Source organism: Rhamphochromis longiceps, linkage group LG5 (assembly GCF_057381845.1).
Source record: "Rhamphochromis longiceps isolate RC_006_pf linkage group LG5, R_longiceps_female_GT1.1, whole genome shotgun sequence".
Classification (NCBI taxonomy): Eukaryota; Metazoa; Chordata; class Actinopteri; order Cichliformes; family Cichlidae; genus Rhamphochromis; species Rhamphochromis longiceps.
In genome coordinates this window covers 33,167,585-33,193,678 of record NC_140561.1, presented here as the reverse complement: position 1 = coordinate 33,193,678, position 26,094 = coordinate 33,167,585, and the positions used below count along the sequence as shown (strand labels likewise).

Genomic DNA, 26,094 nt, shown 5'->3' with positions numbered 1-26,094 from the left:
ACATTTTTAATTAATGATTTAATCACTGAGCACAGCCTTGATTTTATGTTTTTAACTGAAACTTGGTTGGACCAAAGTAACAGTGGAGCTCCTAACTACAGTTTTATCAGTGAGGTCAGGGCGAGCAGGAGAGGAGGAGGGGTTGCTGTCTTATTTAATGAATCATTTCAATGTAAGCAGCTATCTCCTGGAAGTTTTCAGTCTTTTGAATATGTGGCTTTACAGCTGAAGGCCCCATCCAAAGTTGTGTTTCTTAATGTTTACAGGCCTCCCAAATACTGCACAGACTTTTTTAATGACCTCAGTGAACTGCTGTCTGTGATCTGTGTTGATTTCGACTGTAATTATTGCTGGGGATTTTAACATTCATGTGGACAACCCTCAGGACAAAGGGACTAAAGACCTGAGTAACACTCTGGGCAACTTTGGGCTGACTCAGCATGTAACAGAGGCCACACATAATAGAGGACACACTCTTGACCTACTGATCTCCAAAGGCCTGAGCATTTCAAAGGTTACTGTGTCTGATGTGGGCCTGTCTGATCATTACTGTGTTTTCTTTAAGATAAGAGATAAGATAAGATAGAACTTTATTAATCCCTCGGGTGGGTTCCTCTGGGAAATTCGACTTCCAAAAAAAGCACAGCAACGACCAAAGTTACAGTTACAGAATTGTTATATATATATACACACACACACACACACACACACACACACACACACACACACACACACACACACACACACACACACACACACACACATATATAAATACAGAGACAAATATAAATAAAATATACAAAGGGGATAAATAGAATAAATAGGAATAAAAAATAAAAATACAAGTGAATTGCACATTTCAAGTATTGAGTCTATTGCACTGTTGACTATTTACAAAAAGTATTGCACAAGGTATTGTACAGTGAGGTGCAGAGGCACTACAGCTTAGTTGTTCCCCCCTCCTTTGTCCTCCTGTTTCCCCTCCCTCTCCCCTCCAGAGAGGAGTTAAACAGTCTGATGGCGTGTGGGACAAGTAAAATCTCAGCCCACACAAATATATCAACAACAGTGATCACAAAACGGTGTATAACTGAACACAGTAGTGCAATTTTTAACCAGGTCTTCCCATTAACACCTGACCTGTCCAGAGGGTCAGTCAATGAGCTCGTCAATAGCTTCAATGCTAACATGTTAAATGTAATGGACACTATTGCTCCCATTAAGGTGAAGGTTATCTCTGGAAGGAAAAAGTCTCCATGGAGAAACTCCACACTGGTGAAAAATGAAAAAAGAGAGTGTAGGAAAGCTGAGCGCAGATGGAGAAAAACAAACCTCCAGGTTCACTATGACATCTATAAAGAGAAACTTCACAATTATAATTTACAACTGAGGAATGCAAGGAGGTCCTACTTCTCTGACATCATCACTAAAAACAGCCATAATGCTCGGGTCTTATTTTCTACAGTTGACAGGCTAACAAACCCTCCTGTGTCAGTGGCAGCTGAACTTCATTCGACCATGGCCTGCAATGACTTTGCCAAATTCTTCACTGAAAAAATCCAAAAAATTAGACAAGCAATTGGTACATCAACAGCAGATCCAGGATATGTACTGTGTCCACCAAAAAACTGTTTAAACACCATGAAACAGTTTCAACCTATTAACAGCAAAGACCTGGAGGACATCTTAGGTCAACTGAACTCCTCCTCCTGCTGTTTAGATGTCCTGCCAACAAGTTTTTTCAAAAAGGTCTCAAAGACTTTAGCGTCAGACCTGTTACAGATCGTCAACTTTTCTTTACTATCAGGTGTGTTTCCAGAATCACTAAAAACTGCTGTAATCAAACCTATACTGAAAAAGGACAATCTTGACAAGACACAAATGAACAACTACAGGCCGATCTCAAATCTCCCGTTTTTAAGTAAGATCATTGAAAAAGCAGTTTCTCAACAGCTCAGTTACTTCTTAAAACAGAATAATTGCTACGATGCCTTCCAGTCAGGTTTTAGACAGAACCACAGCACTGAAACCGCTCTGACAAAAGTGTTTAATGACATATGTCTGAATACAGACAGTGGAAAAATGTCAGTCCTAGTTTTACTGGATCTCAGTGCAGCATTTGATACAGTTGACCACAACATATTACTCAAACGACTGGAGAACTGGACAGGTCTTTCAGGAACTGTACTAAACTGGTTCAAAACATACGTAGAAAACAGGAAATACTTTGTATCAATAGGTAACTTCACATCTGAGCAGACAAGTATCACATGTGGAGTTCCCCAAGGTTCCATCTTGGGACCCCTTCTGTTTAACATCTACATGCTCCCACTGGCACAGATTATAAACAACAACAAAATAAACTATCACAGCTATGCAGATGACACACAAATATATATCACAATGTCACCAGGAGACCGAGGCCCTGTACAGGCTCTTGGTAAATGCATTGAGGAAATCAATGACTGGTTGTGCCACAATTTTCTCCAGCTAAACAAAAACAAAACTGAGGTAATAGTCTTTGGCGCCAAAGAAAAACGATTACAGGTCACCAGAGAACTTCAATCTATACATCTAAAAACCACAAACCAGGCGAGAAATTTGGGTGTAGTGATGGATGCAGACCTAAACTTAGAAAAACACATTAAGACAATAACAAAGTCAGCTTACTATCACCTCAAGAATATTTCAAGGATAAAAGATCTGATGTCTCAACAGGACCTGGAAAAACTAGTCCATGCATTCATCTTTAGTAGGCTTGATTACTGTAACGGCATCTTTACAGGTCTACCTAAAAAATCAGTCAGACAACTACAGCTCATTCAGAACTCTGCTGCTCGAGTCCTCACTAAGACCAAAAAAGTGGACCACATCAGTCCAGCTCTGAGGTCTTTCCACTGGCTGCCTGTCCGTCAGAGGATAGACTTTAAAGTTCTGATGCTGGCCTATAAAGCTCTGAATGGTTTAGGACCAAAATACATCAATGACCTCCTGACCCAGTATGAACCATCCAGATCCCTCAGGTCATCTGGATCCGGTCTTTTATCAGTTCCCAGAGTCAGAACCAGACACGGAGAAGCTGCATTCAGCTTTTATGCTCCTTATATCTGGAACAAACTCCCAGAAAGCCTCAGATCAGCTGAAACACTCAGTTTATTTAAATCCAGGTTGAAGACTCACCTGTTCTCAGCTGCATTTGAATAAAGCACCAAATCCACACTTTAAGCTTAAATTTCAAAACTTACATTTAACTACTGATTTTATCTACTGTTCTGATTTTATCTGTTTTGATTTTATATACTGTTGTTTGTTTGTTTGTTTGTTAATTAGTTCGTTAGTTTATTTGTTTGTTTTAATCAATTTTAAATCATGCTTTTTATTTGTTCTTGTTTCTAATGTCTCTGTAAAGCACTTTGAATCGCCTTGTTGTTGAATTGTGCTATACAAATAAACTTGCCTTGCCTTGCCTTAAATAAACAGATTGTATTTTTGTGTTTTTGGACTGCCAATTAATGGTTTAATTGGTTTATTTTTTATATAGCACATTTAATTACAACAGGAGCGTTGACCAAAGTGCTGTACAAGAATGCAACATACATTAGATAAAACAACAAGCTTTGCTACCATTTAGACAACTGACAGAGTCAATAAACGGTTAATAATGTGCTGAAATGTGTAACAACATGAAGACTGTCTGTTAGTGTGCACTATCATCCCCTTTTAAACAGTCACCCGAAGTACACTTGTGGCCTTTTCAGAGAGTTTCTTTGTTGGTATCTGTTTGATAGAAGAGCTAGGAGCTCTACAACCAGAGGCTCTCTGTTCTTCAGCCATGAATATCTTTTTAAGCTCTAATTATGTAGCACAGTTATTGGCTGGCCCATGTGTTGTGTTTACTGTCACTGTAGAGATATAAGTCGTGTTCATGTACAACGTCGTTTTCCTGCCAGCACTTGTTAGGCTTTCCAGTGCTAACGCACACGGCAGATATGTGTGAGAGGCGTGAACTGGGGTGCCAGTTAGCTCGTGTTCTGCATTTTATTTTTGGCACGGCAGCTGGTACCAAGGTTGCTCAGGGATTCTGTGATTATGTGGACGGCACAAGAAAAAAAAAATTTGTGATGATTACAAAGAAAATACCAAAATCCACAGTGACTTAGTCAGACTGTTAAAGCATTTGACCCTGGACTGTGTTTGTCTAAGGCTTTTGACCTTGTTTCTAAAAAATTAAATCTTTAAAAGGCTGTTCTTAAAATAGCTAGGAGCCATAGTTAAGCCAGTGCGACTTAAACAAGTGTAAAAAGAGAATTTGTCGCAGGCTATGTTCAGATGCAGATTTGCTGTGTTATATAAGGGAACAGAATGGTATTTGCTGAATGACTCAAAATAAACTACAGAGCTTGTGTTCACTGTTATAAAGAAACATGTCACCCAGTGTAAATGTGAAACAGTTATGTGTGTTTTAGCAGTTTTTTGACAGCAGCTGAGCTCAGAATGATTTAAAATAATATACATCTGGTTTGCACAGGAAATACTAGTCAATTTAATATTGGATTTGATCTTTTTTGCCTTTTACAGAAAAAAAATGTTTCATATCACCAACTTATCTGTAAAAGAAAATTAACATTAGATTTTAAGACATTCGTACAAGGCGCTATAACCATGAGGCTGAATCCTGGAATTGAAAAGAACTGGAAATCATATTTTAGGGTTTGAAGCAGAGAACACACACATGTTTTTGAAGTTTTAGGGAGCAGCATGAACTAAAACTTGCACAGAACACTTAGGTACATTTAATTATGTTTAGAAACATTTAAAAATTCTTATTAAGCGGAGCAAAATCATTTTCTAAATCAGTGAAGTGGTCCTCGAGGTAATTTGTAATGCTAAAAGCTATTCAACCCAAAATCCACCAGGGCACTGTTAAACAAGAGCCACTACAGCTGCATAATGTCCTTTTACTTTAACACAAAGGAACTGAAGGAACAGACGTGCGCTTCAGTTTTGGCTCAAGTAGTCATGGATGGAGATTTACATCAATTTGTTCTCAACTAAGAGCGACTGTCTGAGGGCTGAAGCACAAAATGTGGTGCTGCTGTACCTTTGTTCAGCTGCGTAATGTCCTCCTACCATAATAACCATGATATACTTAACAAAACCAGTTATGCTAATTAGATCATTAATTGAACAGATTATTGCATGAATTTCTGTTAATGGATTAGGGATCATTATTACATCCGCGTGGGTGAGACACAAAAGCTGCCAGACGTGATGTATTTCAGCAGTGTATATCGCAGAGATTTTGATAAATTTGGTAATTTTACATGTGAAAAATTTGTCGTGTCAGCAGATGTATCTGATATAACAGTATCTGCTTTGCTTCTACAATATAATGTTAACGTTGCTCCAGGACCATCACTTGAACTGACCAGTCACATGTTTGTGATGTCACAGCTTTGCAAGTCAGGCAAAATACCGAAGTTTAGCACTTCCTGCAGAGAAAAATGTGATGGTGGGGGTTTGTGTCCAATGTGGAGATATTATTTTTAGACTTCGTGCACTATTAAGTTACTGTCAATCGATGTTTGGGTAAGTTTAGATGCTAAAACTGATCGGTTATGTTTAAGTATCATTTTGTATCATCAGTTTGCATGAATGCATATCCTTGCACAGTGTTAACTATATCTTAAGACGCTTTTCTGGCAGAAACCCTTAAAGGCAAATGTCTTTTATTGTAATTAGTATGCAAGTGCTTTATTTGAAGAGCACTTTTAACTGACATAAAGTCACAGCACAACAAAATGATTGCAATCATTTTAAAAAATTGTTAAAAAACAAAACAAAACTATTGCTATCAGTATGACACCATGTTACAGGATTTAAAAAGTAATAAATGAAAGAAAAAAAGAATCTCAGCAGAAGGCCTGGTTAGACAGAAGCCTTTTCAAATGCCTTTTGAAGGAGTCCACAGAGTCAGCTAAATGTAGCTGGAGTGGTAGACTCTAGGTGTCACAGACTGAAAGGCTCTGCCCCTGCTAGTCTTCAATCTGGTAGGCAGAACTAATAAATTTTGATCCTGCGACTGAAGACTGCGAGCGGTAGTGTGTTTAATAAGATGTTGAGATAAATGATCTGGACCTAGTCGATTTAGTGCTCTGTATATAAGTACAGAAAAAGCATTCTCAAAATCGACTGGGAGCCAGTGTGAGGAGTATAAAATAGGGATAATGTGAGCTCACTTGCGAGAACTTATAAGGAGTCTGACTGCAACATGCAGCATTTTTTTTCCCCTGAGTTACAAAGATATGATATCTCAAACACATAACTGCTCAGCTCCTGTGATGATCCTGGAGCAGCAGCAATTATGATGTTCGATATCAGATCATGCCATGCAGTTCTGCTAAGCTTGTTTTAAAAAGCTGCCAAATATGGGATTGAGATAGTTAAGCTCAGAATATCTGATTGCACGGTGGAGAAATGAACCTGCTGTCACAGTGATGTAGTCCTGGCTTGAGCTTGAAGCTTTCAGTTTTTCATGTTAGAACTTGAAAAAGTAAAGTTTAAAGATAAGCTGAATAGACACACAGCATTTGTGACTAAAAAGTATGTAAATCGCCAGTATTTATAAAAGGGAAGTCCTGAAATACTGTACAACACATTTAATTTTGAAGTGTCTCGTTTTGTCAGTCCCTTTGAATGATGGCGGCAGAATGAGTTACCCATTTCCTTTCGTTTATTCATTCACCCAAAAATTTTATTGAAGCGCAATATGATGCCATGGGATTGTAGTGTAAGAGCATGCCACGGGCATGTTTTGTGTCATTTTTGCACATTTTAAGTATGTTCAGTGTTACAGGGAATAATTAATCATGTAAAAATACATTTAAAAATGCATAAGCAAAAACAAAATGTAGTGTTAACACACAAAATTTCATGGCATGCCATTCATATGGTGTTTCATGTTACCACATGACCCCAAACTAATTATCACAGGAGGCAGAGCAGCCTTAAGAAATCATTGATGTGTTTTGTGTAGAAACGCAACATGGTAAATCATCAAAAGATGCATAATCTCTTCTCATCTTTCCCATGTCTTGAGATCTACCAATTCACCACAAACAATACAATTCATGCATGTCAGATTTCATTCTTTTTAAAACAAGATAAAAATCCTCTCATGTTTGCCAGTGACTGTTAGTGTATAGCTGCACTCACCTTCTTAAGTCGCCCACTCCTGGTCCCCAGGAAGACCACACTGTGTCCACCGTAGATGTAGGAAGTGACAGAGGTCAGCCTGTCCCTGCTCTCAGTGAACACTGTCCGACCTGACACCAGCTGGGAACCCCCCAGGGGTTGGTTTATATCCAGACCGCAGAAGTGATCATCAATGGGAACAGGCTGCGTGGAGAGAAGGAGGGTGTGCGAGTGAAAATATAGAAAAGATTAAGATAATGATGGCAGAGAGTTGTGTTTTTGAGACGAAGTGAGGAAGAGAACCGGAGAGAAGGTGAAAGGAGGAGGGATGGAAAAGCAGTGAGAATGAAATGAAGGAGGAGTGGGTATGACAGATATAAGGAGAGGAAATAGATGTAATGAGAGAGGGTGAAGAGAGCTAGTGGGGGCCAGAAACTGACTGAAATTGCTGTAGACACATGCGAATATAAGAGGAGAACTCAGAGTGACTTATGGTAAGCCTAACATGCATTAAGCGCACGATTTTCAGGGTTAAAAATTATTACTTCAAAAGGGTTTGTGCTGCTGGGTTTGTGAACACGCCTCAGAGCGGGCAAATTTGCGGAGCAGAATAATTGCTGATGGCAAACACGAGAGACGGCGTGTATTTTGCGCCTGTTTCTGTGATTTTTAGATTGCTTGATCTGACATCACAGAGCACAAGAGATGTTAGGTTTTGATTGGGCATCAAAGAGAGCTGCACGCTTAGCAGTCCTATTGCATCTTCTAACATGCACCTCAAACTTTTGCTAATTGCCTGTCACTTAATATATAAATCTACCCTTTTAGGGCTTTTTTATTGTTGTTTTAAATCCTCCATTTCTGAAGCATATATTATTCGTTAGCCCTGAAATGAGCTTTTCCTTTGATCAGGCTTTGTGCCTGAGTTTAACTAAATGTGATCAATTAAGTGAGCATACCATAAATGTATCTAATATCGCACCACTGCCCAGTTCTTTTTGCTCATGCACTTTACCTCCAGTCTTATAAACAAGAAATAGAAGATCCATCTCTCATTTTCAAGATTCCCTCTGGACCCACAAAAGTGTTGCACATATTGCCAAATAGTCAATGTGAAATTCTGCTGCTGAAATTTTAATGACATGCCTATCTGTACACTAAATAAATATATGTGGACACTTACACATATATGCTGTAAATTAATACTGGATTTAGTAGTTGTACTAAAAGCAGAATTGCTTTGGTTGCTTTTTTGACCATTTTGGTTTGAATTTAATCATCAACTGTTGGACTTCCATCAGATTTTGTGGTCTTCTGGGGATTAATCTTCATAATCTTCAAATAACTTCTTGCTGTTGTGACACTTGCGATTGATGATTGAATGGGGTGTCATTTAAAACTTGATGCACACATTTGAGAAAATGCACTCAAATCTAGTACCGCCAGGTTAAAGTTTACGTGAAGATAATTAATCTGAATTTTAGAAGCAGGACCACTGCTCCTACACTCCCCTTCTGGTCCTTTGTCTGTATATGCATTAGGGCTGCCACAAACAATTATTTTGATAGTTGACTAGTCACCGATTATTTTTGCGATTAGTGGACTAATCAGATCATGCATCCATTGGACGTAAAACGTACAGCTTATTGCACCAGCATGCATCTGCTCTTATATAACTATCATTAGCTTACAGCTTTAAGTGTTTAAGGTATGTGCTAACTAAAAATAAAGACAAGATGATAGTTTATTAAATTTTAATGACATTTGCAGATTGTTTCGGTGAAATTTAATAAACTCCTTGATATCTAAAATATAACGGGACACCGGAGTATATTCTCGAGCATCTGATAATCAGTTGTCTGCTTGACGTTTATTCAGCTGTGTAAAAACTATAACTTTAATCTCAGCCAAACCGATTTACTCAGGAACAAATAAAATACTAAAAAAAAGGCAAACAATAAAATTTTTAAGTTATCTAAGGGATTTGTATATCATGTTTAACCTGAGTAGCGGAAGACAGCGGTGGGTTTGAAAACGATTTGCCGGGAGTCCGGTGTTCTCACGGGCTCTAGTGAGCCTTGCCCCCGGCTAGCTATCGAGCTGGTGGGTAACAGACGTCTCCGAAAACGTCGGAGCGCTTTTGAAAATATGAGATGTCTTGATAAACTGAGCAGATATTTGAGGTTTACACATCTACATTCTCTCCTGAAAATATGTTAAACGTTTATTTTGTGACCCAGAAAGAATAATAAGAGTAATATTAAAACTAATTAGCTGCCGCCATTGTTGGAAACTGAACTAGGCTGCGCTATGAATTCTGGGACACAGCTTCTTATTCTTCTTCGGGGTTTAACGGCAGCTGGCATCCTTGTACATGCAGTGCTGCCATCTTCTGTTTCAGTCCGTTATTACACTCTTAAATCCTACTACTTATTCCTGCGTCTTTTGGGATCTTACAAAGCTTCAAACGACGCGTCGACTATTAAATCAGTCGTCGACGATTTTGATAGTCGACGTAATCGTGACTAGTCGACTAATCGTTGCAGCCCTAAAACACTAAAACGTGTTGTTCTCATTTTCCCAACCCCTCTTTTTCATTCACTTCTGGATCTGCCTGGTTCAGGAGCCGCTGCCAGTCCGCTCTCAGGCCTTCCCCAAACCACACCATCAGTTCACAATTCTTCATCCACCATTGTCAAATAATAATGAGGATGTGGTCTCAGCCAGTGACTGATCCAGTAAAGATTCTTAACTTGCACTAGATGGATTAGCACAAGAAATATACAGGCTTATTATTAGGTTTATACTTTGGTTTAGTTTATAGTTTCCAGATGGTGTGTCTTCAGGACTTCGGTTATTGTTTAACTGTTCTTGTATTGACACTATACAGACTTTTGTGATTTACATGAATTATCTCATCTTTTGGAGCACTGCCATGGCATCGAACATAAGTTTTAGGAAACCCTGACGTTTATGCTGATTCCAATATCTGGTCAGTATTTCACTTGGGAAAAAAACTTGCATTTGACCTCAAGAGTGTGTGCACCAGAGACCCTGTGTAGTTTGTCTTTTTCTCAGATTTTTAGATTGCTTGATCTTCTAACGTGCACCTCAAACCTCTGCTAATTGCCTGTCACCTAATATATAAATCTACCCTTTTAGAGCAGCTATTTTTTATCCTCTGTTTCTGAAACACATTAGGCTAATGATCAAATTTTATTAAAGTAGCATAGTTGCCTTTTTTTTCTTTTGGTTAAATTTTGTTATGCTAACAGTAGTGTGATGGATTGCTATTGAATTAAATACTGTAGGTCTCTCTGTTTGGTGTTGAGAACGCCTTAATGCCCAATGAAGCCATTTTCAAGCGCCTTCTTTGTGGCAATTCATTGTGTTGTTCCCTTATCAGGAAGGAAAAGTAGACCTAGAGGAAACTTTGAAAGGATCAACTTGAGAATTGAATGACCAAGGGCCAGATTTACTATATTCGGCAAAATAGCATGTGAGCCCAATCCCCAAATAGTTCTCATAGGTGTGATTAGTTTTATGTGTGATTTACAAAATACAGATACAGGTACAGTGAGTTAATTTCCAGATCAAATGCAAAAAAATAAGACAGGCTTATTTTAGCAGTTAATTGCATGTCCCATTTGTTATTAAATACTTAATTTGCATAATTGATATTTTGTGCCTTAAAAAAGGAACTCCCCAAACGGTCAGCTACAAAAATCTCTGAGTTCCCACCTCTTACACTTTAAGTGATATTATCATTTCACTTAAAGCACCCAGCTGCCAATTTAAAGCCTCAGTCATTAGCTGTGAATTTTATGTCTTATTTGCCCAGCAACTAGCAGAATACTTCTACATCTACATCTACATCTAGATGTAGAAATGTTGCTATTACAAGTGTATTCTAAAAATCTTAAACTAAGAGCCCATCAAATTAAGTTTATGGATTATTGTACATTACAGGCAAAACGTATGATTGCATTAAATTGGAAAACATCAGATCCTCCTGCTATTGGTGCTTGGATAAATTCTTTGGCACAGTGTATGGCAATGGAAAGGATAACGTACTTTCTCAAAAACAAGTTAACATATTTTGATGAAATTTGGAAGCCATTTAAAAACTTTATAAAAGAAGTAAACATCGGACAACTCCTGCAGGAGTGTGGATGAGGAGAAAATTGTTTAGTATGTGCTAGCTATTTCTATTGTCTACTTTTTTTTTCTCTCCTTTCTTTTTTGTTTCCTTGAATATGTATAAATGCCACATATTGTACAAATGTATACATATTTTATGTGGGTTTGTTTTTTGTTTTTGTTTTTTTTGTAGGTTTGGAAGAGAGCAGGGTGGGAGGTGAGGGCGGGGAAAAAGGGTTCCTATTACAGCAGCATATAATTGGGAAAACAAACCTTTGTATGTTGTTGCAAAAAGCAATAAAATTTATATTTAAACTAGCAGAATAAGAAACTGCCATTATTGGCACTGAATCAACAGAGTGGAAAGGTTTTGGGCTTTTCAAGTGGTGATCTGCCGTGGCTATACAATGTTGTTACATGCATGAACACTTATATAAACTGTACTGACCACAGAAATCATACCTAATGCATCACCATGCCCAACTGGTGCTTGATTTGACTGAGTATTTATGTAACCAGAGAACTAAAGTATCCAATGAGACACATTACAGACACATACAGCATATGAATACAGAGAGAGAGATTTCTTTTGCGATTGCGTTGGTGTTATGGATAACATTACATCTCATTTATTTGATGACATGGTTTAATCAAAGTACATGTTGGGAACCACAAGAGTGATTTACCGCATGCGATGAATATCATTGTTTTCACGCTTCACTTTCAACTTGCTTCCATGAAAGCCTCTCATTATGCAGAATTATAGCTTTTATAAAGGCACAGACTTGGACATTCACAAGAAAGGCAGTTTTTTCTCAAGATCAAGAACAGGTCTCAGAGGGCTCAAAAAATGCTGACAGCGACAAGAGCAGAAGGAGGGAGATGGGGAAAGAGAGGGAGAGAAAGGGGAGGAGAAGGAGGCGGGAGTCGGTGCCTAAACCCCTGAATGAAATCAGAGCTCAATACAGAATTCCTCTGATTAGCATTGTGGAAATAATCTCCTCCAGCTCTTCTGCGCTCATGGGATCTTGAAACCTGAATAGTGTCTTCAGCATAGCACAGACTGCCTATCTATCAGCTGTTTAGGCTGCAATCATACTTGCAAGTCTAACTTTCAGTACAGCTCTACTATATCACTGCTACACACTACTGTGTGATACTTTCGCTAAATATATGAAGTTCAAAGCAGCATTTCTCCCTAAAATCTACCTACCGCCTTGGTGCACTGCACGTCCTTTCCCAGCAGCCAGTGCAACTCCAGATTTCCTTCTCCTTGGTAGCAGGACTGCAGCCGCTCCTTAATGCGGGTGTTGATGTCCTGGATGGTGAAGATGCAGAGAGCAGAGTGATCTGGAGGGTCGTGGTACTGCTTCTGTCCTTTCGAGAACACAGCAAAGAGCACATCCTCTTGAGCACTAATGTTGAGTGACTTAGCCAGAACCCTGCCGGCCTTGGACAGGTAAGCTGCCTGCAGCAGACGGTACTCCTCGCCTCTGTGAATGCACCCCACAGGAAGTGACACATACGAGTGGAACTTCTTGTCACCTTTGCACAGGCGGATGATGCGGGATGTGTAAAAGAGGTCGCCAGGGGAGCCACCTGCAGGCATCCCGTTCTCTGGAGTCTCCGGCTGGACAGTCATGAAGTAGACAAAGCTGCTGCTGGCAAAGCCATAGATGTAGTAGATGTCAAAGTGTGGCACAAGAGCCAGTGTGTCTGAGGGGATTTTAATCAGAGAAGAAACAAAATCAGTGTGAAGCTCATAGTCCAGCATGGCGGAGGATTCTGGGTCACGAGGCAGCTTTCGGCTGGAGATAGTTGGAAAGTAGTCCTGTTTTCCGCCTACGGCAGTGCCGATGTATAAAGTCGCATCCTGACCCTGAGAGGGTACAACAACTCCATACATCGTCCCAGTCTGGTTGTCACTGGACAGGTAGTGCTCTTTCTTATGCGTGGGCTCCACAAGGATGAACAAATCATCCAGCCTCATCAGCTTACAGACGCCCTGGTAGAGGCTGCCACAGGCCAGCAGCCGGTTGTGAGAGTAGTCGATAAGCAACAATTTGTTAACATTGTCAGTGGAGGCCAAAGGCTCAGAACAGGGCTGGACAATTAGTGGAGGATAACATGCTTTGTTGTCATACTCTGGTCCTGTATCATGAGACACCAGGAGTGTTAGATTAGAAGACAACTTGTAAATTCGATTGACAGCTCCAATGTACAAAGCCCCAGTAGACTGATGCACAGTCAAGTGGTTCAGCGACCACTCCCTCCTCTCTGATTGGAAGGTGTTCATAGTTTGTCCTAGAGTCATCTTTTGATTCAGAGAGATTAGAGTCAATAGCCACAGTGCCAGGGGCCATGACATGACCTCTAGAGGACCGTGACCTTTAGTGAGGCCGCAGTAAGTCCATCCTTTATACAAGCACGTTCCCATCCCCACGTGGCTCTGAAAAGTATTGAGCTCAGACAAACAGGGTTGTGTGTCAACAAGTAGCAGGATTGTCCAGAAAAAAGATCAGCTCAAGCGGGGTCTTGTTCTCCTCAAGTGAGCTTCACATCATTCTGAAAAAGAAAAGACAGACATTTGTTTTAGATCTCAAAAAATCCTTGATTCTTTCAAGTGTGAAAGATTGCTTTTCAGGATATCGTTAGGCACTAAAACCCTAGAAATGTCTTGTTTTCTTCTCTAGCTCTGCTTAGTCAGACACATGAGACATCAAAGAAACAAGTAATCATTTGTTCAAACTGTCTCCCCATATTTACTAGCCTGAGAGATGGTCCAATATTCCCCATATCAACAGGGGGGCTCATTATATTCGCCTTTCTGTAAGAGAGACCTAACTGTGGCCTATTACTTGAACAAAGCAGTGACACAATGTAGCTGCGCGTTCCCTCTGTTTGGGTGGCTAATTAAATGATCCAAATGTATTAATTATGCATCCATATTTTGGGCTCCCTGTTTTCCTTCCTCCCCTCTGCCTTGTTCGTTTAAATGGTTGAATCCAGGAGGAATTAATCACTCTCCAATGCGGCCGACATTCCTAAATTAATCAGGCTTTTTCCAGGGATGGCAGGGAGTCATTAGAGATTCAGAGCCTGGCAGCATCAACTCACACTTCCCTTTTTAATTTCATTAGCATATTTTATGTAAATATTTCCAAGGGACAAACAATGTCCGTCAAACACATGACGGACAAAAAAGATGGATGAGTTAGCCACATGAATGTTTGATGGATGTACATTTTTAATTTATTTCTTTTTTACTGTTATAACGTTAATATAAAATATATTTTCGTCTCCCATATGGCCAGACAAAATAAGCTTATCTACAATAAAAAGAGGGTCTTTTTTCCTCTATATAAAGACTGATGTTTTATGATGGCAACACAAGCATCGTAGATAAAGTAGCTTCACATATGCCGTTACTTCATCGATGTCCATTAAAAGAGTAATAAAACTGTCTGCATAGGAGGATACATCATAAATTAAAACACCTACATCACTCTAAATCCTGCCTGTGTGCTGCCTGAAGCTTCTCCAATCATACACTCAAAGGTGGTTTCTGTCTCTCCTTTGTTATCGCCGTTACTACACCAAAAGCACCTTCACACTCTTCTAACAATCCTTTAAAAATAAAAATAAATGAAATGCTTTCAAATTTCCTCCGAGTATATCCTGCCAAATCCTAGAAGACTATACCTCGGAAGCAAACTGTCCTTTTTTGGCTGGAACTAACGTAAGCGGGGTGTTTTCTCAGTGAGACTTCCTGGTATAAGTAAAGGTTAAATGAAGACAGCCATGTCAGATCCTAATGCGGAGGTCATGATGCGGTGGGTGCTCTCCATTGGCTGACTAACAGGATGTCCGGCTGAGTTGAGCTGGAGCCAGGGATAGAGCGGATGGACTGACACTGAGCTGGCTGGGCCAACTCCAGCTCCACTCCAGCATCTCCTGCCCATCTGTCCCCACCGTGCTCACACAGGGGGAGAAGTCACTTGAGTGTCCCGACCTACTCTGCTCAATTTGGCAGGCTCAGTGTGAGCAACTCTACCAGTAATTGGCCACCGAAGAGTAATATCTGCCACACGCTGCATTGGAGCTCTTAAATCTGAAGTTTAGTGTTTGCTTTTGTTTGTTTAAAACAGATTCCATTTATAAAGACATGAAATGAATCAGTCACAGTCACAGTGCTATCTTTGCTGCCTTTGTTTTAGAAAACAGAGAAGTCTTTCCTTTTTTTTCCTGACTGGACACAAAAAAAACATGTCTTTTATTAGTTCTCAGAAAGCCTAGATTTGGCAGGACATGTTGGCTCTAATATTTACATCTTTATTTAAGGCAAAATGTTGTCCAGCAAATTCTTTCTGAAAATCCCTCAGATCATCTGCTTTGCAAGCTGATGAGCCCATGAACCAGTTTCTGTTTTCATTTATCCTGAAAACCTGATGAAATCAGTACTCATGCGTGATTGAAATACTGGAGGATGAAGCATCTGGATAAAATGAAATATAAACAAGATTCATGTGCTTATTTTCAGCAATGACCATGAACTAGTGCTAATTGCGAAACTTTACTTTTTGAAGTACAGCCTTTTTCCCCCGAGATCTTTCTTCTTCTTTTTGTAGTCTTTTAAATAATGGAATGTCAAGTAATGCACTTAAGAGCTGCTTGAAAGTTGCAGAGTTAGAAAAATGTGACTGAATTCTTGAGCTGCCACAGAAAAGGGATTTTTGTGCTTCAGCTGGGGCTGTCTCTACTTTGTCTCTGCTTTGGATTTCTCTGCTTGAACTCACTCTACAAACTTCCAACTTAAAACCTTTGGTGTAATATGCATTGTAATCTTATCAAAAACTCAAGTGATGACCTTTCCTCAACTGGAAATAATAAATAAGACATCGCTCTTGAGGTCTAACAGCAAATAGCAGACCAAATGATATTTACAGAGGTTGGCTCGAGTCTGGCTTGACCTTAAACAACAGACACCAGCAGTGATACCCACAGGTTAATTCAGTGCTGAGAGTCTCCAGTGAAATCCTCAAAGGAGTTACAAAACAGGGGAGAAAAACACGAAGAGAAATTAAGGAAGTGCTGGTGGCAAACGGAGCTGGGCAGGCATGCAGGCAAGCAGCAGCCTCGTCGTTTCATCCATTTCTGTTCTGCCGGCTTTGGTCACGTCTAAGGCGTGCAGTCATGCTGCTCAGTGTTTACCCTGGATTATAGAGACAGCTCTTCGCCCTGCGCAGTCCTCCCTGCTGAATTCTCCGCCTCGCCACTCAGACACGCTCCAGCCCAGACGTGACTCATTCACACTCACACACAGGAACATGGTTTGCTGAGGCCTCTGGGGACGTGCGCTCTCAGCGGGCACCAATCACAACACAGAGGAGGGAGAAGCCAGTCTCTCGTGCTCCGCAAACACGACCCTTTGACCTGGATCAAGATCTGTGGAACCAAATCCATCCTTTTGGTTCAGCTTTAATTGAGGCGAAATGCTGTCATAGCTTCTGTAGCACCCTGTTAAGCATGATTCACGGGACGGAAGCGATGGTTACTGCTGTTGAGATGAAATAATTAAAAGAGGGCTCTCTTCTTTTTTAGTATGTGCATCATGTTCAGTCATCGCTCAAGTTTGACAGCATAAAGATATGTTTTGTCAGCATTTTTCATGTGTACTGTAGTACATTCAGATAAGATATTATGTGGAAACCTTATTTCTTGAAGATTTGCATATTTTGTGAAGTAGTGAAGAGCTTTGTAGGCAGAGGCTTAATTGATTTGCGATACTGTGTTAAAACGCAATTGTGATCATCACAAAAAGAACTGACATGAAGTTAAAAGTATTAAAATACACATTTCCCGATAAAATGCTTTAATAAGAATTCACCGTGTTTAATTAAGTTTAGATAATTTAGATCAACCAATAACACTGAATTGCTAAAGCTGTGCTTTATAGCTAAACTAAGCCTTTTAGGCTGGTTATATAGTATTTGTAAGAACATGGGATGATGATAGGATGATGAGATAAATTATTTATCTTCAAGAATGATGTAATACAAATACATTATTCCCTGGAACTATAGATGGTCTGGCAGGCAAAGTGGTGGAAACCCCTCAGACAAAGCTTCTCAAACTAAAGGGATGAGAGGTTTAACAACAAGTGGCCTGAAATATAAGGCTAGAGGTGGTGCCTATAAATGTTGTAAAGTAAACTGTTTAGGGAAATTAGGTTTTGATTTTCTGTTCACAATCATATTTAATAGTCACATTTATGTTGAAGTCTTAAACTGAACATTCTTATCCATGTTTGTCATCACAGCTCACTCGGCCAGGGGCTGTTGCTGGTAGCTACGTATTTTTGCAAAGCATTCACATTTTGGAGATGTTACCTTTCCAAACACTCAGAGCAAGATGATACAAGAGGATTTTTTTTACACTTTAAAGAAGGACAGATTTAGCACAAGCAGCATGTGTTCAGGTTTATCTTGTTTATGTTTTGGATTATAGATTTGAGAACACTGTCGACAGACTGCGCCATGATATTTCTAAAGGTCAGAAGATACTTCTCGGTGCTCACACTTAGTCAACAATAGGAGTCATTGTCACTCACATCAGAGGTGATAAAAATTTTTTTCCTTTTTGTCGCTGTTGTTTTGTGTGGCCTAGATTTATAAGGCTGCACAAAGCCAATAACAGTATAAGACCACGGGGGCGGAAAACTGTCTGAACTACAATAGTCATAACAGCTTCTGTCTTTATGATTACAAGCGGGCTGTGCACAAGCGTGAAGGGTTTTTGTGTCTGTAGGTTTGTGCTGATGAGGCTGCTGATAGAAGTTTAAAAGTTTCTTATAGGACATCATTTTGGAGTTGGACAATATGTGGCTGCAGTTCTTCTGAACGTTTGAGATTGTAGTATATAAACCCACATGGGATACATTTGACTGGGGTTCTCGTCAAATACGCACAGGCCCGTCATTGGGGGGAGGGCTAGTTGTACACATCACACATGAATGGGCTGAAAGGGCGCCAGTCGCAACAGAACTTGACTTCCAAATGAATAAATGAAGGCAATTAGTAGATCTGTTTACAATGTTGTGGAGACAGAAGTAGGTCAAACATGGCAGACACAGAAGGGAGGAGGGAGCCAGCAAGCCAGAGCCAGGGGCTGTCGCTGGTACCTACAATGATGAGTCGGGGAATTAGGACATGAAAATGCCGTCTTTATTAACAATGACTTTTAAATGAATGTCATAATGAATCACAAGGGACCGGTGGAGTTTATTAGAAAAGCAGTGTTTTCTATTCAGCCCATCGTGTTTTATCAGACACAGTGTTGTAGAGGGTAAGCCCAGGGCAATAGGCTCCGCCTTCAAAATCCCCCTCACCCAAACACAGACTCGAGCCTCAGAGGACATAATGTGTAGCTTGGATGCTCACACTGCAGATACCCACAGGATATCTTCACTTTGATATTGCTCAGTCAAATTTTATGACAGTTGGCCCGTGGTTAATTTTTATCATTATGTTCTACAATGTAAATTCAAAGAGAAGCACTTTGCCCAGTTGGAAGGGGGCAATCTTAAAACCAGTATTTAGACTAATGGCAATAACACTTTGGGAGGCAATTGTTCCCTGGAAATCACTGCAAACTGCTGTGAATTCATTTAGCTTCATTGGCAGCTCGACTGGCACCTCTGCGTGTCCCAGCATTTTTTATATAATAAAAAACAGAACAATTATTTCCTTTTCTCCGTGCTTGTTGTTTAGTTTATTGGCCAGCGCAGATATTACAGGCTTTAGGACTCTCTAGCCAGCCACAATTCTTGATGGTAGAGTAGTGGAGGATGTCCGTGGGGGACAGTAAAACAGCGCTATGTCATCGCAACTAGCTCGGCTTCTAATAACTGCAGGATGCTGCGCAGAACCTGGGCAGTTGTAAATGTGACATAGGGGACCAATTCCAACAGATCACCACAACACAGTCAGCAGCCTCCTCTGCAATGCATTCCATTATCTCAGGGCATATGCATTATACATGCAGATACAGTACTTTATCTGAAATTGCTGTTAAGAGCAGGGACCAGATGAAGGGCACTGCTGCCACAGTCAGATTTAACCGTGCATGCCTTTCTCCACCCTTCCCTCTTCTCAGCTCTGTCTCCTCTTCCATAAATCTCGTTGTTGGTCTTCCCTGCTTAATGGTGACCTCAAGCTGGCTCATCTCAACTGCTGAGGCCCTCGTGTTGCATATATGATGAGCATACAGGGGAAAGACAAAGTGACCTCCAGCGCCGTGATGAAAACCCATGCAGTATAGAGGGTCTTCTATAATTCAGCAATCGCATAGGAAGACAGAGTGAGCTGTCTTTCTTCTGGAGCCACACAGCTAGCGCCTGTAGTGGTAACCTACATCGCCTCAGAGCGAGGAGTAAACAGGTGTGTTTGATCAGGTTTTGGAGTTATCTTTCTGCACCCGCACAAAGACAATGAAGATGGTGAAATGAAGACTGGGGACCAAATACAGAACAGCTCACCTGTTTAGTTATTTGTACTATAAGATAATATATATTAACTACCAGCTTTATGTTCAGAGGGATGGCTTTATTGTCTGTTCGCACTTATATATCTGCCTTTTTTCTTCTTTTTTTGGCCAGGTTGTTATTGCTCTCTCTAAAGCAAAGCTATATTTTCCTCAGACCGACTGACTTACTCTACAGATGTGCAGGACCATATTGATTTCTCATGCATAAATCAAGGAGACCTGACAAGGAAAATACTTTACATTTGGCAGAAACTAGACCTCACTGAGTGTATGAATGGGGAAAAAGCAATCAAACACAGTGATGCAGACTACATTTGAAGCTGTGAAGCACATATGTCCATGATTCCCACACCACTGCACACAGAAATCAAAGAACTTATTCCAAAGAAGCCTGTATGCTTCCTCCCGCTTTGCCCATATGGTTTCGTGGGGTGGGAGATGCCAAGGTTGGAGGTAGCTGGCACGAATAATTACGATCAAAGAAATTACAATGCAAAAGGAACAGCTGCTACCTCGACTGCTGACAAATCACTATGAGCAAGAGGAGACTGCAATAGACGGCGAGTCAGGGAGAGTAAAACAGGAAAGAGGAGGAGAGATGGTGCATGTTCTACTATACAACAACTTTCCCTCTAAGTATCTGCTACTCCAAAACCCATTTAACATTTAATCCGCAGTGCAAATAAGGCCTTTGGTGGCCATTCACCCCAAAGCTGTACAAATACAAGCATCTGCCCAGATTATCTCAGTCAGACTCTATGGTCAATCCAGCCCGGCCTCTTTCTAATTCTACCCGTCAGAAATTCTATCCTACTTCCTGAGCCTCTCACATGAATTTGAGAAGAGTCACAGAAATGTCTTCAATGTCCAAAAATAGAAATAACCTGGTTTGAAGTATAGTAACCAAGTGAGTTAGAATTTTACCAAAACTGCAAATGCAGGTGAATTTCTCTCAAATAGAAATTCACTTCATGGCAAATGCGTTACATTTTTTTTAATGCTTTATCACAACTCCTGCAGGAATAATGCAGTATCCTTTCGTCTCAACTTGCCCTTCCTAATAGGATTTGCTTGTCAAATTAAAATTGAATACTCCAAGTCTATTAAGCTCAGTCCCACCTGGTTTGTAGCTGCCAACGGCTGATCACTATACAGCAGTCTTAGATGTAGTCCAGACAGTCTGGACTTCTATGACATGTTGCAGATAACCTGGTGAGGACAATTTTGCAGATGTAATCACTTAAAGTTGTGAGGCATTATTCCAGACATTAGTCATTTACTTTTTTGTAAGACAGGGCTTTTACAAAGTGGACCCAAATACTCTGTCTTCCCAGGTGGCAAAAAAGAGCAATTTGACGGTGTTCTGTAATGGTGATGGTGTTTCATAATTCAGTCCAATTTGGTTTAAGGTGCCATCTGTCCATTTTTCAAGCCCTTATCTAACTAGGGTTACAAAACCCCATACCCTGGATTTGTCGCTAGTCTGTCTTATATGTTTCTTTAGAATGTGGGAGGAAACTGGAGCACCAGATGAAAATCCACAGTGACATGCAAAGGCCAAAAGACAACTGCAAGTGCTAACTACTGAAACCCTAATGAACACCAGTTTGAAGTGCCAGACTTATTTTATATAATCTTGAAACCTCTGTTTACATCATTTAGCAGCCTCTTGTTTTTTGAGAACTGGCAAGGAACTGGGGTTGGCTTGCCTCAGTCGACATGTAGAGTCATGTAGAAGTATCCCTGGGCATGATACCACACCCCAGGCTTTCCCTGAGCCATCTATCAAAGTTCAACTGTTTTAGTACTCAGCATCACAAACATCAAATATCCTATGTTTTACCTTTTTAAAGGTGTAAAGAAATGTTTCTTTTTTTTTTCCAAAGGCTGAATTAATGTTTAAAACATTTGGTTTTAAAGCCGTCGCTTCACCAGTCAGCTGGGATAGGTTCTAGCCCCTCGTGACCCTGACAAGGATAAGCAGGAAAGAATGGATGGATGGATGGATGGATGGATGGATGGATGGATGCTACACCTGTCAAACACTTAATTAAAATCTGTAGCAGCCTTTATCATCTTTAGTTATTATCCATAGACTTAAGTTGAAACTCAAAAATATATCTTAAAATAACAGTAGGTCAAAGAGCTGCCAGAGACCACAAATGTCATAGTGGCTTCTTTGTGCTTTCAGATTTCATATTGGGTGATAGATAATTACACTACAACACTTCACAAAACTAAGGAAGAAAGACGAAGAAGCCATGTTTTAGAAGTTATTCGAGTATGATTAGTTTGTTGAAATGGTACGAAAGAGATGGATTAAAGTGAAGTTACATGGGTTTAGCTCAAACACATAAAGACCAATTTCTTTCCATGTTCCATAAGATATAATAACATAACCAAATTTTACCAAATGGCAAGTTTTAGGTATTTTGTATGTAAGCTACATGAAGTAAACTGATGTGCTGTGAAATTACCAAAGTCTGGCTTGAATATCTGCCTCAAAGGGCAGAAAACCCACCAATTTAGCACAAGAGCGATTGTAAAAGTTACAACAAAAGCAGCCGAGATATCCTAATGTTTGTGATCCATTATATGACCCAAGTTATGAAAACACTGGTTCCTGTACTTCCCATAATATTCTCCAGTTATTGTTAATGCTTTTTCAGACATCTGAAAATTTTTAGCCCAGCGGTTTCAGAGCCATTAAACTGAATTTCATGAGTAATATAAGAAAACCGATTACAAACGGATAAACTTGTGTCAATGCATTTCAGATTTAAAAAAACTCATGTGACATCACTTAACTTTGTCATCTATTTTGTATGGCCATATGCTGTCTAAATACAGAAGTGCCAAAGAAATCATGCAAAACAAACACATCAGCAAAGTTATTACACTGTTTGTATCAACAACAGTGTGACAATCTGGAGGCAATGCGCCATATTGCAAGACCGCCATCACTGCATGCTGAGCGCTGCCAAAGCTGCCATCTGGCAGGTGAGCTGCACACTTTCCTCTCCTCCCTCTCACTTCTCCTCTCCACTGTTTTTTACCACTTCTCTTCCTCGCTCTTCCTATATTAGACCTTCTCACCCCTGCTACCTAGCTATTTCCACTTTTTACACTCCTGTCTAACCCTGTAAGGTTATTCTTCTCCACATGTACTGTATATGCACCTCCCTCCAGGCCTGGATCACACACTGAAATAAGTGGAAGTATGAAGCCTGAAAGGTGGAAGCAAGAGAGTAAAGACTAAGGACAATTTCACATTGGCTGTGCTTGTTCTGTCTGCATTTCCTTCTTTTTTTCCTTTCTCTCTCTCATCAGTGTCGATTTCATATCACTGTTTGCTCTCCTCCCCGTTATCGCAGCCCTCTCGTCACACTTCCCTCTCTTTATGTCTCCTCTTAGCAAATATGCACTCATATGCAAAGACGCACCAGTAAATAGGCACACGTATAACACGCACATTCACACGCGTACAGTATACACGTGCAAACACACACACACACAAACTGCAGGCTCGACGTCTTCTTCCGCAGGCTGTAGCATCTGAACAGTCGTGTTTAATCAGTGTCTCCATAGGCAACCGGGGGTAGCGGTGGGTGGAGATGGTGAGACTTGGAGGTGGGGGGTCTCCAGCTATGGGCAGTAGCAGTGAGCTGCTGTGCACTCACACACCGTGTAAGTGTGCTACATACACTAATTCGTCTGATGTATTATTGGAGCAACTGTGCGTCGCCTTTGCCTCTGACCCACGCTGCACTCCCTGATATTGAAAATACTTCAAAATCAATGTCACAGATTGAATTGGCAGTTGTTTTAAATCACAAGCTGTTTTTTGCAGTGTAGTAATAAAGCATCCCTCTTCTTTTTTTCTTATCTTCTCAAACATAAAGTAGCTCATTAATCTCTGTAGAAGTCTGAGATAACACTTAACTCCTAGCTTGTGGGTGAAAATGACAGAGACAGATGCTCTAAATTACTTCACCTACACTGGTCCAACATTGCCTCTAGGGTCAAAAGACTCCAGAATAATTCACCTATATTTCCTCAGTACAAGAAACTACCACTACAAATGCAGATGGAGGAATTACATCAAATGGTATGTATAGATCAATTAAATCAAACTGCCAATAAAATTGATTTTTTTTCCCCATTGGCTTACTTTTAGACTCTTAAAAAAGTTAAAATATAATTTAAATTTTACCTAATCAGAAACAAAGTTTAATCTCTTAAACTTATGAGCGTTCTTTTTTTAACTGATATCACTACTTTTAGAAATCTTCCCCTGAAATTTCACTTACTCCCTAAAATCTGGGCAGTGAGTGAAAACCTCAATAGTAACTTGTTTTTCCAGAAATTCTATCCCGGTTATTTTGTATTTTTTCTTTACAGTTTTCCTAACAAACATAGTTCCCACAAAAACTGATAGTACTGTGGATAATCCTCAGCAACTTGGAAAGTGTTACTGTCACAATACAAATCTCAGACAGAGCTTTATCGTGTAAGACACAAAGTATGTCTTTTTGTTTGCTTTAAAATGGCTTAGCTGAGGAGTTAGGAGTGGGTAATCCTCAACTATACCTCAGAAGAATAGGAATCATCATAAACCAAACCCTTAGTTTCATTCATTGTTGTCAATTGCAAGAGAGAGAGAGAGAAAAGTAATGTGGAGATTCATTTAAATTCTAAAATTAGCAGGCAACTGATAAAATGCCGAAGCGCATGACTGGCAAGAGCATGCTAAAAGAGAAGCCAATCTCTCTCTCTCAACGAGAGGCTTTTCCCACTCTGGAGGGGCCAGGAGAATAAAAGCTAGTCCAACTGGCCGGCCAGATAAGCCAGACCAGAAAGAGCATACAGGGAGAAGAAGGGCTCATCTGGTTTGCATGAGGGGTGAGAGTCAAAGAGCCGTGAATCCAACTACAACCGCTCCTCGCCCCCTCAACCACCATACAGAGGAGAGCTCAAACAAAGATGTACTTAGTGAACAGCATTGTTGTAGTTGGCACCGCTGCAGCTGTGTGTGCTTTAGTTCTTTCAGACTCAAGCTTCATCTCAGCTCTTGCCCAGCTTTATCAGCATCCCAGTGGCTTCTGCTCTGCCCTGGCTGCCAAAGCAGCACGAGCTCTGGCTGCAGGGCAGCAGCGGAGAGCTGACTGTCTCCAGGCTAAATACTTCACTCTGGTATTCTCCTGATGACCAATAATCTGATGAACTGCCCAGAATAATCTAAATGTCTAAAGAGTTTTGGGAAAATCTGCACAAGCCGGTGGCTTTCGCAGGCTTTGTGTAAAGCAGAGTTATTGATAAGAAGATTATTCCCATCAAATCTAATACAGAAATGCTCTTGCCTGAGGATCTGATTGGTACTGAAGCTGAGGCATTTACAGTTGCTTTGTTTTCAGAACATCAGCCCACATCTGCTGGTTGTTACAGGTGGTCAGCAGAGCCGCAATTTGTCCAATTAACACGTGCATTCTAAATCATAACGCCATTCGGAGTTCACGCTCGCTGCGCGTCTTTTCACGGCGTCCAAGGTGCGTGAAGTCTAACAACTTTACCCTTCTGCACAATGCAGAGCTGCTCTACAAGCTGCCGCTCAGCTGCTAACACCAAAGGATAGCCCACTCACCTTGAAATAGCAGGAGACTCATTCATGAGTAGCGCAGATCCGGTTATTTCGCTTGAATATTGGGAGAAACGTCCCGCGTCTCAGTCAGTGAGTCAGTCAGTGGGCTAAATGAGTGTGGACGACAAATACAGCGAGATAAACTGCCGGTTAATTTATTCTACGCGCAGACGCGACGCACAGCTTGTAAAGTCATCTGGACAGCAGTGAGCATCTCCCTGTCAGCCGCTGAGAAGGAGACGATATCAAGTGACCCTCCCGCCTCGTTCAGGGATTGATCATTTTCTGTAACAGGCTGTCATACAACCCCATCTCCACCTCTCTCCCTCCCTCCCTCTCTCTCTCTCTCACTCTCTGTGTGGATGCCGGTGCTACATGAAGTCACCCATCAGTTCACTTGCACCTCACGTACAATGTGCGCTTTTAGACCCGACCTCCGTCGCGTCATCCTTTGGCACAACTTGGGCGCGTTGCAATACCTGTTCTATGTCTTTTTTTTTCCAGCAGACGAATAAAAGTTCCTGCGCATTTGTTCATCAGTGGAGATGGACACTGACAACGATTCATTCTAAAAAGTC

At 40.5% G+C, this 26,094-nt stretch overlaps 1 protein-coding gene across 1 annotated transcript in view; it reads right to left on the bottom strand.

The window, feature by feature from the left end:
• The window catches only part of LOC146670402 (plexin-A2-like), an 86,472-nt gene extending 60,633 nt beyond the window's left edge, over positions 1-25,839 (bottom strand). The window contains exons 1-3 of the mRNA XM_085407294.1: positions 25,520-25,839; positions 12,548-13,899; positions 7,216-7,398 (exon numbers count right to left, since the gene is read on the bottom strand). Coding sequence (XP_085263420.1) covers positions 7,216-7,398; positions 12,548-13,771 — 1,407 coding nt within the window. The 5' untranslated portion in view covers positions 13,772-13,899; positions 25,520-25,839. The remainder of the gene's footprint in view (positions 1-7,215; positions 7,399-12,547; positions 13,900-25,519) is intronic.
• Positions 25,840-26,094: the final 255 nt, after the last annotated feature.